The 17,999-nt window shown below is 48.9% G+C and overlaps 1 protein-coding gene across 9 annotated transcripts in view; it reads left to right on the top strand.

Moving 5' to 3' along the window:
• The window catches only part of TET3 (tet methylcytosine dioxygenase 3), a 114,189-nt gene extending 97,168 nt beyond the window's left edge, over positions 1-17,021 (top strand). For all 9 annotated transcript variants that reach the window (XM_006045955.4, XM_025260806.3, XM_044925764.2 and 6 more), the window contains 4 exons: positions 2,258-2,347; positions 2,856-2,993; positions 8,367-8,703; positions 9,250-17,021. In XM_006045955.4, the coding sequence (XP_006046017.2) occupies positions 2,258-2,347; positions 2,856-2,993; positions 8,367-8,703; positions 9,250-11,036 (2,352 nt within the window). In that variant the 3' untranslated portion in view covers positions 11,037-17,021. The remainder of the gene's footprint in view (positions 1-2,257; positions 2,348-2,855; positions 2,994-8,366; positions 8,704-9,249) is intronic.
• The last annotated feature ends 978 nt before the right edge of the window (positions 17,022-17,999 follow it).

The following is a 17,999-nucleotide window of genomic DNA, read 5'->3' as shown; positions in this document are numbered from 1 at the left end:
CAGGTACCTCAGGCTCTTGCAGTTTAGAAAAGTCTCCTTAAGGTAAATGTTCAGATTACTCATTAGACTGTGGCCCTCTTAAGGGTTATCACTTCCCTCCATTCTTTGCAAGATATCTTCCTGGGTGTGAGGTGTGGCAGGAAGAGGGGCCTCAAGCCACCTTTTGGCTGATGCTAGACTTCCCTCATCCTGCCTGGCTGCTGGGGACACGTCTCTGTGCGGTTGTCCAGTTGTCCAGGTCTTTGCTCTCCCCTGCTGGGGGCCTGGTGTGGTCCTCGGGCACTGGACTGGCATCCACATGATGTTGCCTCTAGGCCTGAGGCCTCCTCCTGCCCTCCGGGGCTTTTCCTCAACCCAGTAACAACAGGATAAGGGTCTCAGGGTCTCCTCTACAGGCTGAGCATAGGCTGGGAGCCAGGAGTGTCCAGCCAGGCTGCCTCCCCCTCTGCCACTTCCCCTCTGTTGCCTTGTTTGGGCAGGCCATCCCGAGGGACTCTGCCCTTGAAGTCCAGAGGCAAAGACAGGCACAGGCTGCAGTGGGCTCCCCCCAGCCTCCCTCCCTCCTGCCTCTGCTACTGCAAGGAGGTGGGTACTGGATCTGGGCAGTACCTTGATCCCACTCTCTACGTTCCAACTCTCTCCAAGCTCCTTGTACCAGAAGGGCTTCCCCCCTTTTCAGGGGGCAAGGACTCCTGGGGTACATTTTTTTTTCCTAAACCACATATAAATTTCTATGCTCAGACTTCCAAGCTTTGCTTTTCAGAAATAAAAGGAAGCAGCACATCCAAATTTAGAAGCTCTTTTTTCTTCTCTCAAAGCCAGCTTTTTTGACTGTTACATAACCTAGTCTGAGTCTAATCTGACGCTAGACTTTTATTTATGGCAGCATCCTGCCTCCCTCAGAAGCAGCACATGCAGTTGCTTCAATGAATGGAGGAGTCTCAGTGCCGCCAGGAACTAGGAATTATCATGAATGAAAGCGATACATGGAAAACAAATATTTTCTCTGTTTCATCAGCTACCATTTCCTGTGCACCTACTAAGTGCTGGGTACTCTGCCCAGAACCTCACGAGTGTCTCAGTTACTCTTATGACGCCCTGAGGCGCTAGGCACTACTGCTGCTCCCTTTACTGGTGAGGCAGACGGCCTGCCCGAGGCTGTGTGGCAGTGATGGTGAAGCCAGCATTTAACCCTGGCCTGTGTCTCCCCAGAGCTCACAGTCCTCACCCCCGTGTTGTCTGGCTTCAGGCCCCCTGAGCTCGTGGAAGCATCTGGAAGGTAGCCAGGGAGGTGCAGTGAGGCTGGCTAGTAGCTCTGCCGCCTCACTGGACAGACAGCTGAGCCATTGGTCTCACCCTTCTATTTCTAATTCTGTGAGTTTGGTACTTTTTTCCTTCCCTCTTCCTCCTCGTTCTTCTCTGTAAGCTCTTCATCCTGTGCTCAAGGCTGGCTCGGAGCCCCTGTAGCCCTACTTGGTACCCTCAGAGGGCTAGAGAAAGGCTGTGAATACCTTAAACTCTCTGTTTGGGGGCTGCTTCATTGAGGTCAGCACTGTCTGGTGGAACTTTCTGTGATAATGGAAATGTTCTCTGTAGAGAACAGCCAGCCACAGGAACCACTTGTAGTCACTGAGCATTTGAAATGTGGCTAGTACAGTGGAGGGGCTTAATTTTTTATTTTGTTTAATTTTAATTATTGCAAACTAAACACCTGACATGATGCGAGTCTTAAAGGATAGAACGTCGAGGCTGTCTGTGTACTTGGCTCATGACGGGCACTGGGCCTGGCTGGCTGTGGGATTCCTAGCGCAGGCCTCAGCCGTCCCTCCCTGCCTCTATTTGCCTGTCTGGACCACTGCAGGAAGGATCCACACTTGCTGCTCATGCTCGTACACACCTGCCATCCCCCACCTCTGACCGAGGGTGTTGAGCGAGTGCTCAGTAAGAGCAGGAATCTGTTCTAGGTGTTCTGAGTGGCACTGGGCAGGAGCCTGGCAGAGCAGGTGCTTGGTAGTCGAGGTGAGCAGACTCTCAGGAGTGTCTGCTCTGGTGAGCTTCAGCATCTCTAGCTTTAAATCAGACCTGGCCCCATACCCTTCCCGAAGAAAACACTGTTAAGATACCTGACGGCCCCTTACTTCTTACCTTGCCACCGGGAGCCAAGCAGAGGTTCTAGAATGGAGGTGGATTTCCAGGGTGCAGAGAGTTTACCAGGCGGAGCTGCTCTGGGGGTGTGTGACTGTTCTTGTCTCCACAGGAAGAAGTGCTCCGGAAGAGTTTCCAGGACCTGGCCACCGAAGTTGCTCCCCTGTATAAGCGGCTGGCGCCCCAGGCCTATCAGAACCAGGTACTGGGTCTTGGGCTGTTCTCTGCCCACGTGGCACCCCCATCTCTGCCCAGCTCTCTGCTGTGTGGCAGTGGCAGAACGGGCTCCTGAGGGGAAAAGCCCAGCCAGTGCTACGGCAGCGATGTAGGTTTTTGTTAAGACCTCTTGCTTATACCAGGCTCACCACACCCCCGGACTGTCTCTCCTCTATCCTTAGCCTTTATCTCTCTCCCCTTCATAATCCGCCATGTCCTCTGCTCTGGTTTCTACTGAGGAGGCTTGAGTTTCTCTCACCAGTCACCTCTGCACTCCGTAGATGAGGCAAGGGGGACTTGAGATAACCCAGAAGGGAGTAACCCCTACAGGGGCTTCAGCCATAAAACCTCCCTCCTGCAGCCCATGTACAAGACAGTTTTGTTCCTTAACCTCCTCCCTCCTTCCTTCCCTCTGTGCCCCTGGCCTCCCCCACGCCAAGTCAGGGCCATTCATCTCAGGTCACTTGAGCAGCTCTCCTTGGCAATCTACACAGGTGACCAACGAGGAAATAGCGATTGATTGCCGTCTGGGGCTGAAGGAAGGGCGGCCCTTCTCAGGGGTCACGGCCTGCATGGACTTCTGTGCCCACGCCCACAAGGACCAGCATAACCTCTACAACGGGTGCACAGTGGTAAGAAAGCCTGTGAGCTGCCGCAGCCCCACCTGTGAGAGGATCCTGGGAGGGGGTACACACCTGCTCTGTGCGGATAGGTGGGCTCAACGCTGGGAGAGACCCTGGCAGACTGCCTGCTTCTGCCAGCTTCTTTGGGAAATGCAGGGACAGGGCTGGTTTGGGTGGAGGCTGCAGAATGCAGCCTCTTGGGTGCCCAGTGTGCCCCAGTTATCTAAAGTGCGGTTCCAGGTCTCGCTGAACACTTGGATTTAAGTCCAGACAGTCTCTTGATTCATTCACTGGGCAAATGTTTATTGCGCCCCAGGTACTGCTCTAGATGCTGGGCAGTAAAATGGACAGTGTGCTGCCGAAGTATGTGATATAATGTCCAGGAGCAGTGAAGGCTGTGAGGAGAAGATACGGTAGGGTAAGGGATGAGATGACCACAGACGCTATTGTAGATGAAGTGGAGGGAGCCTTATCTGGGAAGGGGCACCTGAGCAGAGACGTGGAGGTAAGGGACCCAATGCGTGGCGGTAGGGGTGGGGAGCTCCAGGACCAGCATAGGTGAGGGCTCAGAGGAGTGAGATCAGAGGGGCGGGCAGGGCTGGGGTCACAGGGGGTATGGGGGGCTGGGAGGGCTCTGGGTTGTGCTCTGAGTGTGATGGGAAGCCCTGGAGGGCTTTTCAGCTGGGAATGCTAAGATCTCATTAATAAAGTCAGAAGCACTCTCTTGCTCCTGCAGATGGAGAATAAAGAATGTTGCACTAGGGGTGGGTGGAGGAGAACCAGAGCAAGCAGGCCAGGTAGAGGCCAGGACAGGTGTCCAGAGGTGACAGAGCTTGGGCGGGAGTGAGGGTGGGGTGGGGAGTAATTGGTCAGGTTTGGGATGATTTTGAAGGCATAGCTGAGGGTGTTTGTTCATGTCCTACACTTGGGATGTGTGAATTGCTTGAGCAACTAGGCAAGTGTTAGTGATATTTACTGAGATGTAGAATATCAGGAGAAGACTAGTTTGGGGTGAAAATCAAGAATTCTGTTTTGACAGACACAGACTCACAGACTTAGAAAACAAACTTATGGTTGCTGGGGAGTAAGGATGGGAGAAAGGAATAGTCAGGGAGTTTGGGGTGGACAGGTACACACTGCTGTATTTAAAATGTATTTAAATATTTAAATTTAAATGTATTTAAAATATAAAAACCAACAAGGACCTACCATATAGGAGAGGAAACTTGACTCAACGTTACGGCAGCCTGGACGGGAAGGGAGCTTGGGGGAGAATGGATACGTGTATGTGTGGCTGAGTCCCTTTGCTGTCCGCCAGAAACTATCACAGCATAGTTAATTGGCTATACTCCAATATAAAACCAAAAAGTTTTTTTTTTTAATTAAGAAAATTCTGTTTTGAGATGCCTGCTAGATGTCCAGGCGGAGATGTAGAGTAGGCTGGGGAAAAGAAGGGTCTAGAGAAATGAAGTTGAGACTGGAGAGCACTTAGTTCATAATTAGGGCCATGAGCCTGGATGCAGGTCCCAGAAGAGTGAGTGCAAGATGGAGAAGGGAGGAGGTTTGGACTTGGGTGGGGGCACCCTGGAAGGAGTGATGTGGCTGTCTTCTCTGCTTTTTACCTAGGTCCTAGGAGACAGGGCCCCCAGGGGGCTGTGGAAGAGACACGGGCACTGGCATGTTCAACTAAAAAGGAACTCCTAGAATCAGTGTAGCTTCTGCCCCCATGGGATGAACGGCCCGACCCTAGGATTTCACTTCCCCATCTTGTCCCCCTTTCCCATGCTCAAGACCAAAAATCAAGATGAGGCAGGCTTGTCTACACTGCACTGTGAGGATTTTGTAGCTGAAATATAGAGAAGGAGTGAGCCCTTCAGGGTTAGGAAAGGAGCAGGGAAGGAGGACAGACCACTGGGAGATAAGAGCATAGTCAGGTTATCTGGATCCCAGAGCTTCGACAATGAAGTGAAAAATAAGTTTTTTTCCAAAATGAATAATGGGTTTTTTCCTACCTGAACAATTATTTATTAAAAAAAAATTTCATAAGATGAGAAAGTATGAAGTAAACATTGCCTGGCATCTCATAGATAGCCTGTGTTGGCATTGTGATGGCCATCCATTCAGATACCTGAATGTGTGTGTGTGTGTGTGTGCTATTCCATGACCTTGCTTCTCTGAACTCAGGAGCATGTGGTGGATAGCTTTCTGGGTCGGTGGATATCAGTTTACTTCAGCACGTTCTAAGGCTGTGTGTGTGGCTCTGTCACTGTTTACTAACCAGTCCCCTGCGGATGGACAGTACTTTCAGACTCCTTTCCATAAACCACAGGGAGGGTGTCCTCAGTACAGTTTTGTGCAGTGGCCCCCAGGATAAGGACACTTAAAACTTACAGCCTTGGAGTGCTAATTTGCCAGCTTACTGGGCAGCAGTAGGGTTGGTCAGGAGGCAGAGAGGGAGAGAATGGCCCACAGCTTTACTGGGGATTTCATAAAACGGAATGGGCAAGGCAAGATAAATAAGCTGAGTAAGTTTAGAGTGGATAGTTTGAATAATTCTTCATCCTCTGGGCTTTAGATCAGATCAGATCAGATCAGTTGCTCAGTCGTGTCCGACTCTTTGCGACCCCATGAATCGCAGCATGCCAGGCCTCCCTGTCTATCACCAACTCCGGGAGTTCACTCAGACTCACATGCATCAAGTCAGTGATGCCATCCAGCCATCTCATCCTCTGTCGTCCCCTTCTCCTCCTGCCCCCAATCCCTCCCAGCATCAGAGTCTTTTCCAATGAGTCAACTCTTCGCATGAGGTGGCCAAAGTACTGGAGTTTCAGCTTCAGCATCATTCCCTCCAAAGAAATCCCAGGGCTGATCTCCTTCAGAATGGACTGGTTGGATCTCCTTGCAGTCCAAGGGACTCTCAAGAGTCTTCTCCAACACCACAGTTCAAAAGCATCAATTCTTCGGCGTTCAGCTTTCTTCACAGTCCAACTGTCACATCCATACATGACCACAGGAAAAACCATAGCCTTGACTAGACGGACCTTTGTTGGCAAAGTAATGTCTCTGCTTTTGAATATGCTATCTAGGTTGGTCATAACTTGCCTTCCAAGGAGTAAGTGTCTTTTAATTTCATGGCTGCAGTCACCATCTGTAGTGATTTTGGAGCCCAGAAAAATAAAGTCTGACACTGTTTCCCCATCTATTTCCCATGAAGTGATGGGACCGGATGCCATGATCTTCGTTTTCTGAATGTTGAGCTTTAAGCCAACTTTTTCACTCTCCACTTTCACTTTCATCAAGAGGCTTTTGAGTTCCTCTTCACTTTCTGCCATAAGGGTGGTGTCATCTGCATATCTGAGGTTATTGATATTTCTCCCGGCAATCTTGATTCCAGCTTGTGTTTCTTCCAGTCCAGCGTTTCTCATGATGTACTCTGCATATAAGTTAAATAAGCATGGTGACAATATACAGCCTTGACGAACTCCTTTTCCTATTTGGAACCAGTCTGTTGTTCCATGTCCAGTTCTAACTGTTGCTTCCTGACCTGCATATGGATTTCTCAAGAGGCAGATCAGGTGGTCTGGTATTCCCATCTCTTTAAGAATTTTCCACAGTTGATTGTGATCCACACAGTCAAAGGCTTTGGCATAGTCAGTAAAGCAGAAATAGATGTTTTTCTGGAACTCTCTTGGGCTTTAGAGGTGGTCTCTATGGGACGATTTAAGACAGGGAGAGTATTTGGTGTGTGAGAGTTTGATAAAGGAGATGGTTGGGGTGGGATAGGTTGGTTTATGTATCACAGTTGCATTGGCGGGGGTCATTTGCTGCCTATAGGAATTAGCTAGGCTTCCCAGGTGGCACTAGTGGTAAAGAACCCACCTGCCAATGCAGGAGACGTAAGAGATGCATGGCAATCCTCGCCAGTATTTTTGCCTGGAGAATCCAGTGGACAGAGGAGCCTGGCTACGTCCATAGGGTCGCAAAGAGTCGGACACAACTAAAGCAACTGAGCATGCAGTCTTAGGGAGGGTCAGTCCCTTCAAGATGAAGTCCCCAAATGTTAGAACATCAAGAATTCAGAAAATAAAAAAAAAAAAAAGAATTCAGAAAATAAAATATAGTCAATACAAGAGTAAAAAGAGTAAACAAACAAACAAAAAAATCAGACCTCCTTAGTAATCAGAGAAGCATATTCCAATGGCGAGATACATTTTGATACCAAGTGAAAAGTTTTAAATGAATGGCAAAAATGTCAACAAAGTATAGGAAAATTGAAAATTCTGCCAGTGTGAATGAAGCAGAGATGCTAAATCGTTTTGGAGCACAGTTTGGCAGTATGTGGCAGTTCTTCTCCATAGTGTTTATCCCAGGGAATTAAGTATCTTAGAAAATTCAGTGAAAGAATAAAAGTATTACTTATGATAGGAAAAAATGAGAAACAGGTTTAAATAGTCATGAGGGATTAGTTAAATAGGTTAACACATTGATATAGCGGAATAATACAGTGTGGCTCTTAAATCATATTGGGGAGGAATATCTAACATGTAAGAAAATATACTGTGTAAGAAAAGGTTATTCTAAAACTGTATGCATAATATGGGCTTCTCTGGTGGCTCAGTCAGTAAAGAATCTGCCTGCAATGCAGGAGACTTGGGTTCGATCCCTGGGTTGGGAAGACCCCCTGGAGGAGGGCATGGTAACCCACTCCAGTATTCTTGCCTGGAGAATCCCATGGACAGAGGAGCCTTGTGGGCTACAGTCCATGGCGTCGCAAAAACTCGGACACAACTGAGCGACTGAGCACACAGCACATACATAGTATAAAGGATCCTATTTAATTATTAAAAAGTGGGCATGTCTATGACCAAGTATATGTATGGGTTATTTCTAGTTGGTGGGATTATGGAGCTAATTTTCATGTCCTTTGTATTGCTGTAAATTTTCTACCACCAGCACGTACAATTTTCAATTTTAAGAACAAAAGGAGATGAGTGTTGAGGGCAAGAAGGATGATGGTGGAAGGTCCAAGGTCTGGGTAATGACGTGTCCTGGCAGTGATGACAGTGGATGGCAGAGCACATCTCCCTGTCCTGACCTGGCCCCTTTCTGGCTGTTTGACCCAGAGCCAGTCATCTCATCCCATCTCAGCCTTGTTAGGCAAAGTGAATGGATGTGCATTGAAAACTGTCAAGCAAACTCTAAATGTTGGTGATACTGTTACTGTATAAACCAAGACAAGTGTGCTTTTTAGATAGTCTGAAAAGTGGTAACGGGTAGCTGGGGTTGGGACTGTCTGGGGAAGGGGACAGCCTTGTATGTGGGATGCTCAGCCCCTCCCTCTCAGTATCAGGCTTCCCCAACCCGTCTCTCTGCTTGAGGCAGGTCTGCACCCTGACCAAGGAAGACAATCGCTGCGTGGGCAAGATCCCCGAGGACGAGCAGCTGCACGTGCTCCCCCTGTACAAGATGGCCAGCACGGATGAGTTCGGCAGTGAGGAGAACCAGAACGCCAAGGTGGGCAGTGGGGCCATCCAGGTGCTTACCGCCTTCCCCCGCGAGGTCCGGCGCCTGCCCGAGCCTGCCAAGTCCTGCCGCCAGCGGCAGCTTGAAGCCAGGAAGGCGGCAGCCGAGAAGAAGAAGGTTCAGAAGGAGAAGCTGAGCACTCCTGAGAAGATCAAGCAGGAGGCCCTGGAGCTGGCTGGCATCACCACTGACCCAGGTGTGTGGGGAGAGGGTGCCCAGCAGGAGTGGCATGGTGCCATCGGGTCGGGGGGCCCTTACCACCCCTCTTCCTGACTTGAGATAGAATTCCAGACAGAAAAGTACTGGAATCTCTCAGCCATCTGAACTGTCAGTTTTGTTCAGTCAGCGACAGAGGACCCCAGACCCTATGGGAGGCACCTGGGAGCCAAGTGCATGGAGGTCCCCCATCTTGCCAGAGCTGGGAAGTCCCCCAGCTCGCCTGCTCCCCTCACAGTGGGGCAGCAGGGTCTTCGGTGTGGGGCAGCCCTGATCTCTGCAGCAGCTGGCACAGGGGCGCTTCAGTGAGGACAGGTGGGGATCTGCTTGGATTGGGGGGCTGAGAGCTCTGCCAGCCGCTCTCCCAGGGCTTCCTCGGGGCCAGGCCAAGCTGAGCGATGCCGGGAGCAAGCCCAGCCTCACGCGTCTTGCCTGCCTGGCTGAGGAGACCTCTCAGGAGAAGAGGAAGCTTCTGTGGCGGTGGTTCTCTGTGCTCCTTCTCTGTCTCACCTCCTGTCTTCCTCAGGCCTTTCTCTGAAGGGTGGCTTGTCCCAGCAAAGCCTGAAACCCTCCCTCAAGGTGGAGCCGCAGAGCCCCTTCAGCTCCTTCAAGTACAGCGGCAACACAGTGGTGGAGAGCTACTCGGTGCTGGGCAGCTGCCGGCCCTCCGACCCGTACAGCGTGAACAGCGTGTACTCCTACCACTCCCACTATGCACAGCCTGGCCTGGCCGCCGTCAACGGCTTCCACTCCAAGTACGCGCTTCCAGCGTTCAGCTACTATGGCTTTCCATCCAGTAACCCGGTCTTCCCCTCTCAATTCCTGGGTGCTGGTGCCTGGGGGCACAGTGGCAGCAGCAGCAGTTTTGAGAAGAAGCCAGACCTCCATGCTCTGCACAACAGCCTGAGCCCGGCCTACGGTGGTGCTGAGTTTGCCGAGCTGCCCGGTCAGGCTGTTCCCACAGACACCCACCACCCCGCTTCTCACCACCAGCAGCCTGCTTATCCAGGCCCCAAGGAGTATCTGCTTCCAAAGGCCCCCCAGATCCACCCAGTGTCCAGGGACCCCTCTCCCTTTGCACAGAGCTCCAATTGCTACAACAGATCCATCAAGCAAGAGCCAGTAGATCCACTGGTCCACACTGAATCTGTATCCAGAGAGCCTGGCAAGATGGGCAAAACACCTTTGCCTGAGGCATCTCAGAACGGGGGTCCCAGTCATCTGTGGGGACAGTACTCAGGAGGCCCAAGCATGTCCCCCAAGAGGACTAACGGCGTGGGTGGCAGCTGGGGTGTGTTCCCTCCTGTGGAGAGCCCTGCCGTTATCCCTGATAAGCTCAGTTCTTTTGGGGGTTCCTGCCTGACGCCTTCCCACTTCCCCGATGGCCAGCATCAGTGGGGGTTGTTTCCTGGCGAGGGACAGCAGCCAGCCCCCCAGCCTGGAGGACGGCTGCGAGGCAAGCCATGGAGCCCCTGCAAGTTTGGAAGCAACGCCTCGGCCTTGGCTGGGCCCGGCCTGACTGAGAAGCCATGGGGGGTAGGGGCAGGGGATTTCAGCTCCGCCCTGAAAGGTGGTCCTGGATTCCAAGACAAGCTGTGGAGCCCCTTGAAAGGGGAGGAGGGGAGGATTCCAACCCCGGGGGCGAGCCAGCTGGACAAAGCCTGGCAGTCCTTCGGCATGCCCCTGGGCCCCAGTGAGAAGCTGTTTGGGGCCCTGAAGTCCGAGGAGAAGCTGTGGGATCCCTTCAGCCTGGAGGAGGGGACAGCAGAGGGGCCCCCGAACAAGGGGATGGTGAAGGAGGAGAAGGGCGCCGGTGGGGCGGAGGAGGAGGAGGAGCTGTGGTCGGACAGCGAACACAACTTCCTGGACGAGAACATCGGCGGCGTGGCCGTGGCCCCTGCCCATGGCTCCATCCTCATCGAGTGTGCCCGGCGGGAGCTGCACGCCACCACGCCCCTCAAGAAGCCCAACCGCTGCCACCCCACCCGCATCTCGCTGGTCTTCTACCAGCACAAGAACCTCAACCAGCCCAACCACGGGCTGGCGCTCTGGGAGGCCAAGATGAAGCAGCTGGCGGAGAGGGCACGGGCACGACAGGAGGAGGCCGCCCGGCTGGGCCTGGGCCATCAGGAGGCCAAGCTCTATGGGAAGAAGCGCAAGTGGGGAGGCGCCGTGGTCCCTGAGTCCCAGCATAAGGAGAAGAAGGGGATGGTCCCCACCCGGCAGGCACTGGCCATGCCCACGGACTCAGCGGTCACCGTGTCCTCCTATGCCTACACGAAGGTCACCGGCCCCTACAGCCGCTGGATCTAGGCGCCAGGGTGCCAGGGAGCCAGCGTACCTCAGCGTCGGGCCCGGCCCGAGCTGCCTCTGTGGTGCTTTCGCCCTCACACCTGGGGGCGGGTTGGGGGTGCAGAAGTCTTTTTATCTATATATACATATATAGATACGCATATATATGTATTTATGGTCCAAACCTCAGAACTGACCCGCCCCTCCTTTCCCCCCACCCCCACTTCCCCAGCACTTTGAAGAAGAAACTACGGCTGTCGGGTGATTTTTTTCGTGATCTTAAATATTTATATCTCCACATTGGTTTTTTTTTCCTCCCTTGTTTGGGGGGCTTTTATTTTCTCTTGTTTTTAAAACTCTATCCTTGTATATCACAATAATGGAAAGAAAGTTTATAGTGTCCTTTCACAAAGGAGTAGTTTTAAATTCCATTTAAAATGTGTATTTATTGGATTTTTTTTAAGTGACAATTGTAATGGTAAAGGATCGGCAGGAAAGGCCAGAAGCACTCATTCCTGCCCAGTTGTGCTGGGCCCGGTGAGCCTGGCCCTCTTGGGAGATGACGAGGTTCTCTCAGCCGTCGGCCCCTCATGAGCCAAGTGCAGGCTGTAGCCACCCACTGTCCCCCTGACAGACACCCTTCCCTTCAGGGGAGGGAGCCCTCAGGACAGCCTCTGTCCTCTGCAGTAGGATGGGAGAATCTGTAGAGGAACACCTGGGGTCCCTTTTCCAGTCACCGGCTTGGAGTCGGGTATGGGGGGCAGGCGCACCCCAGGCCAGGCACCTGAGATGCTGGCATAGATTTCCCCCGAAACCAGGTTGGAAGTAGATAGCTTCAAGCTTGCTAGTCTCCACACTGAATCCTCTCTGTCCGTTAGCTATCAAGTCACGTGGTACCGTGGTCCCCTCGGCAGCACCTCGGGACGGAGCTGGAATCGAGAGGTTCTCAGGAGCCTTTTTCCACCAAGCTGACTAGCCAATGAATACTGGCTGAAGGAATTTGTCTTAGTGGCAGGTTTTAAAAAAAAAAAAAAATGCCTCCAAAGTCGATGCTGATACCGAAAAGGGCTACTGTATCTCTAAGAACAAGAAGTCGAACCCAAGCTGTGAAAAGCTGGCGCAGAGCCTGGTGCTGTAGTGCTGTGCTGGGACTTCCTTGATCGGGCAGGCCGCACCCGCGGGAACTCCGCACAGCAGTGTGACAGCAGGAACGCATCTCCTTATCCCTGGATTTCACATTGGACAATGGTGCATGCCTCACACCTGAGCCCACCCCCTCCACGCTATCATTTGAGGAGTGGGCCTACACTTAACAATTTTTAAATGCAAGAGTCAAACATTTTCAGCAGGTAGCTATGATTTTCCTCCCTATTTGGTGCCATTTCTCTATTTGGTCATTTTCTCCTTTCCTTCTTCCCCTCTCCACCCACTTGAACATGCCCATTCTAAAATTCTGGTGCATTCGTTCAGTTCTTTGAAATGAGAATGTGGTGCTTAATTTTTTTGACATTTGTTAAGAGAGGTTGGGCCTGACAGGTAGGAAGCAACGTTCGTCAACAGCAAGTCAGACTTCTTGGAGTGTGTGTTCTTCCTGTGGTATTAGCAAAAACGATGTCCAGCTACCCATGTGGATGTATGTGGTGCGTGAGAGGCTTCATAAGGACACAGAGGGGAATATGGCCACACAGTGATTGACAGCCAAACCCTGAGCGAAACATCAGATATTTATTGAGCAGTTTTATTCAGATGTGGGTCTTCATGAAATGAGTTTAACAATCAGATGACGATGCTGAAGGCAAGCTCCTGAGCTTCCAGGTGCCTTGTGAAAGAGCTGAGAATTGCCCCGCTGGCGGTTTACGGTAACCGTTCAGAAGCACTGGCGGAGAGTCGCTGTGAGATATCCTAAGCATTTATGTGGTCTGGTTTTAATTGTAAATAGTGAAAAAAAATTTTTAAGCACTTTTGCCTAGATTTAAACAGCAACTTGAAAAAAGTATGTTTTAACATGTAATTGTGGGAGAAATTGTAAATAGTAGCTGAATATTTAACGTGCTTTGTCTAGCCTTCACTTTTACCATATTCTGTAAAGTTGCATTTATTTTACAGGACAAAAATGAAATATTATTGCTTTTGAAATAAATACCCAAGAGCTTATCAGGATTTCGAATTATTCAGAACTCAGATTTATAGGAAAACCTCTGACCTTCAGTTTGACAAGCTAAAGGAAGCAGAGTCTTTAATGAGCATGCTGATTTTCTAGTTTTGAGGAAAAGTTGGGTCCTTTAAATGCTATTTTGCTTAACGCATCAGTACTTTTATGCAGGTCTCATTTGACTCCGTGCTTAGGTAGATGCGGGGGTGCCTTGAAAACTTCATTTTAAATTATCTTAAACAAGAAATACAATATTTTACAAAACATTTGGAGAATGTGACTGTCTGTATGACCCGGGAAAGCCCCAGGTTGGCTGTTGGTTTGGAAGGTCCCGAGTGTAACCCAGGTGATTCTGATACTTGGCATGTATGAATCTCCTTGATGTGTGTTCAATAGACTCTTCCCCTCATCACCCTTTGGTAGCAAAGCCATTAGATGAAAGGAGAAACCAATACAATCTAAAAGCATGTGATGTCTGTCCCCCCCAGCCCAAACAGCCTTTGGTTCATAATTTCTAGATTAGCAGATAGGCTGCTGAGAAGTGAGTCAAGAGGCAGTCTCCATTGGACGTCCCCATGCCCTCCAGAACGGTGTTTCAGAGATTAGGTGGTGCTGTTGCCATGCTCAAGCCCATGCTGATTTTTACACACTACATGTATAACCTACCTCAAATCTCAGTCATTAAATTAGCATGCTTTAGACGTATGTTTAAAAAGTAACTATGCACAGCTCTTTATCCCCTCCCCCTTGCTGCTGAAGGTTTCTTAAAAGAGAAAAATCAAATTTTTATTTTTTACTGGCACTATCATTTTTTAAGTCTGAAAGATGATTAACAGACATTTTTATCATGAGAAGAAAAATAAAGCCATTGCAACTAAAGAACCTAACAGCATGACCGAGTTTTAGGAATAATAATAGTATAGCAACAGAAATGATGGAGTCCTGGAGTCATCTCCCCCAGTGTGCCCTGTCCACAGATGCCATCCACATGCAGTGCAGACAGTTGGTTCTTCTTTTGTTTTCCCTGCCTTTTTTTGCATGCAAGGAAAGTACTTGCAAAGTTTTGTGCTAAGAAGTTTTTAAAATTAAAAAAATCGCTTTGCGGCAGGTTCTCGCAAAATAACTGGTGCTAGCTCAAGAAACCGTTATCCAACCATCAGAAATCTTGACTGACGTGTCTCATGGCTTTTGAGGTTTCTTCTTGTTGTTGTCGTTTGGTGTGTGTTCTGGCAGGGCCTAGGTTTCCCACACTCTGGCTTCATGGGTACTGCTTTGCTGTCCCAGTGGGATGACAGGTGCGCATGGAAAGAGGTCATACCCGCCCCTCTTGGCCCTTTCACCAGCCTCTTTTGGAAACAGCAGTTTGCAGAGCGAGGGACTTTAAAAGTGCTGAAGCAAGGAAAGAAGGAGCAGATCTTAATTGCTTTGTACCCGACAGCAGTGGGTATGCGAGGATGGGTGACAGTGAGTAGATGGTAACCTGATTCCATTCAGAGAACCCAGCCAGGCTTCATGAAGTTGACCACCGCCAGATCCCACACCAGGGCAGTGCTGCGGAAAATTAAATGATAGCCCCGACGTGCCTCAACCAATCTCTTTCCTTTTGTTACTGAAGTGTGTTTTATGGACTAGGAAGCATTTTTATGAATTGAAATAGTCTAAATAAAATGGTGCTATGGTGTTTTAATGTGACTGTCCCTGATCCTGTCCTGCTGAGGTGCTATCAAGGTTCTGAAACCACAACCAACCAAAAACAAGGTGGGCTCCAGTCTCTCTTGGCTTCTTCCCCCGCCCCCCTTTTGGTGCTGTCTCCTTAGACTTCTGTTTACGTGCTAGAACCTGCTCTGAGCAGCTTTTCTGTTTTGTTTTATTCTTCCCTTGTTGGCCATACAGAAAGGCAAGTCTCGAAGGCAGCCAGCCCTCTTACTGGGGCGGGGAGTGGGCCTGCCTGGCTTGGAGGTGGCGGGCACACTGGTTTCACATGTGTCCTCTTGGGTCTATCAAAAAAGGAAGCGTGAAGGGGTTCTGGGGGGTTCTTTGGAGGAAGGGGAGTCGGGTGCTCCTGCGTCTTCTAACATGGCAGGCATTCTTGCTGTCCAGGGTGCTGACTAGATGTCTCTGAGAGTTCCAAAGGTGCTCTGCAGGCCAGGGTGGGCCGGAGGGGCCTCCTTCCTCCCCAGCACTGGCCAGGACCGTGGTGGGCAGGGGTCTCATTCCTTTGCTCCTCACAGCCTTTGCCCCAGCATTGCTTCTGCCTCTCATTGTATCCCCTCGTGTTCAAACTAAAGGAAGGAGCTTTGCTCACTTGGTGCCACTGAGGCTGTTTTTAGTTGGTGCTATTCTAAATTTCTTCTTGGGTCCACAAAAGTTGATCTTTTAAATATTCAACAGGAAGCTCCATTTTGTGTCATCCACTGTCACAATAATTTTTTTTTTTAAATACCTCAAAAACAGGACATCATGACAACTTTGGTAAAGTAGATTCCAGGAGGGTCTGATACATACAGGTTGTCCATTTGATGACCTACTTGACCTTGAAGAATCTGGGGTCATTTTAGTTTTCATTCTTCAGTTAAAATGGCAGAATGCTTAAAGGAAGGACTGTGGTTGACTTTTATTTTGTTTCAAGTTTTGCTTTTGAATAAAATGTGAATTTCCTATGCCCATCTCATCGAGCTTTTTCAGTCATTGTTGCTGTCATTTGAAATGACTCCCTCACAACCTATCTTTATTGACCAGCTGCATCTGCTGTAGTACATGGCCAACTTCAACATACCCTGGACCAACCTGAGTATTTTTTGAGGTGCATACCCCCAGCATAGGTTATACAGTCCCGCACACACTCACACGCACAGGGAGAGTTTGTCCATGTGCGAGGCCCCGTCTTGGCACTCCCAGCCCTTCCTTCCGCAGAGCTGCCAACAAGAGAAAAGCAATAGGCTTCTTCCCTGAGCAGAGATTGCAGCACAGAAATGCAAGGTCTACCGTCGCTTTTTGCCTAAGAATCAGTGAGAATTGGCCTACTTCCTCGTTTGCTCCTCTTCTGATATCAGGGATGATTTTTGTAGTGGTGTTGTTCGCTCTCTTTTCTCATTTTGACTACCTGTCATTCAGGGATAACTCATCATTGTCACATGAGGATTTTAAAAATTCTATTTGGCTCATTGAATATCCAAATTTTCTTGGTTCCAATAGTTTTTTTTTTTTTCTTTTGAGGGGAAAAAAGGAGGAGAAAAACAGGAGTGACATAATTTCTTTTTCATCTATTCTAATTAAAGAAACAAGGGCAGGTCATATTGTGGCATATTAATGCATTGGACTTAATCTAGAACCCCTGTAGCTTTTTGATGTGTTTTATTTCTTCTCTCTTTGAATTCCTGTTTGGTTACTTGGCTTCCAATGGAGGTGAACTTAACAACCATACTTGAATATTCCGTCTTGACTTTGTAACTGTGGCTACTTGAAATGAAGTTTATCTGGGGTTGATGGATGAATGGTAGATTTTTGCAATGTCTCAAGGCAATAGGATGTGTATTATTAAACTGTAGATATTCTTAGTACAGTAAATTTATGCTGATAATTTTATTTTGTATAATTTTTACTTTTTTGTTAATATTTTTTCCTCCCACTTTATTGGTTTGCCTCCTGAGCTACCCTCCTTGCCCTCCCTTCTCCCCCAGTGTTTCAGCAGATTTAATTTAGGGTGCCTAGAAATTGCAAGTATGTATCCTTTTTTGATTTGTATTTTATTATAATTTACACAAACAACTGGGTTTGTGAACTGTATTACTCCTGGTATCTTTAAAATATTGTGGGTGTTTTAATAAATTTTATATTTATTTTTTGCACTCAAATTCTGTGTGGCTTCTTTTTCCCCACCTTGAATTGGGCCCAGATTGTGGTATTTAAGGTTCCCTATAATCCCCCTGTGGTCCAACTCTCAGATCCATACATAACTACTGGAAAAGCCACAGCTTGAAATCCCACTACAAGAGAATCACATATTACTGATCACAAACATTTTCGGAGTACTTAAATATAACCATATGCATGTATAACTTTTAAAATAGAATAAAACAATAATACTGTCCTCTTCATGGATCATAGCCTTGTAGTAAAGAGACTTGTGTAACTCAGTGAAGCTATGAACCATGACATGCAGGGCCACCCAAGACAGGTCACAGTGAAGAGTTCTGACAAATGTGGTCCACTGGAGAAGGAAATGGCAACCCATTCCAGTATTCTTGCCTGGAGAACCCCATGTACAGTATGAAAAGGCAAAAAGATATGACACCAGAAGATGAGCTCCCCAGGTCTGGAGGTGTCCAGTATGCTACTGGGGAAGAGCAGAGGGCAGTTGGTAATAGCTCCAGAAAGAATGATGTGGCTGGGCCAAAGCAGGAACGGCACTCGGTAGTGAATGTATCTGGTGGTGAAAGTACAGTCCAGTGTCGTAAAGAACAATAAAGAACAATACTGCAAAACCTGAGATGTTAGGCCCATGAATCAAGGTAGATTGGCTGTGGTCAAGCAGGAGATGGCAAGAGTGAACATCGACATCTTAGGAATCAGTGAACTAAAATGGAGGAGAATGGGAGAATTTAATTCATATGACCACTATACCTACTACTGTGGGAAAATCCCTTAGAAGAAATGGAATAGCCCTCACAGTCAACAAGAGACTCCAAAATGTAATACTTGGGTGCAGTCTCAAAAACAGCAGAATGATCTTGGTTTGTTTCCAAGGCAAATCATTCAACATCACAGTAATCCAAGTCTATGCCACAATCACTGATGCTTAAGAAGCTGAGGTTGACTGCGTCTATGAAAAC

Source organism: Bubalus bubalis, chromosome 12, assembly GCF_019923935.1.
Source record: "Bubalus bubalis isolate 160015118507 breed Murrah chromosome 12, NDDB_SH_1, whole genome shotgun sequence".
NCBI lineage: Eukaryota > Metazoa > Chordata > Mammalia > Artiodactyla > Bovidae > Bubalus > Bubalus bubalis.
The sequence above is the reverse complement of the archived record's forward strand: the minus strand, read 5'-3'. Positions and strand labels throughout refer to the sequence as shown.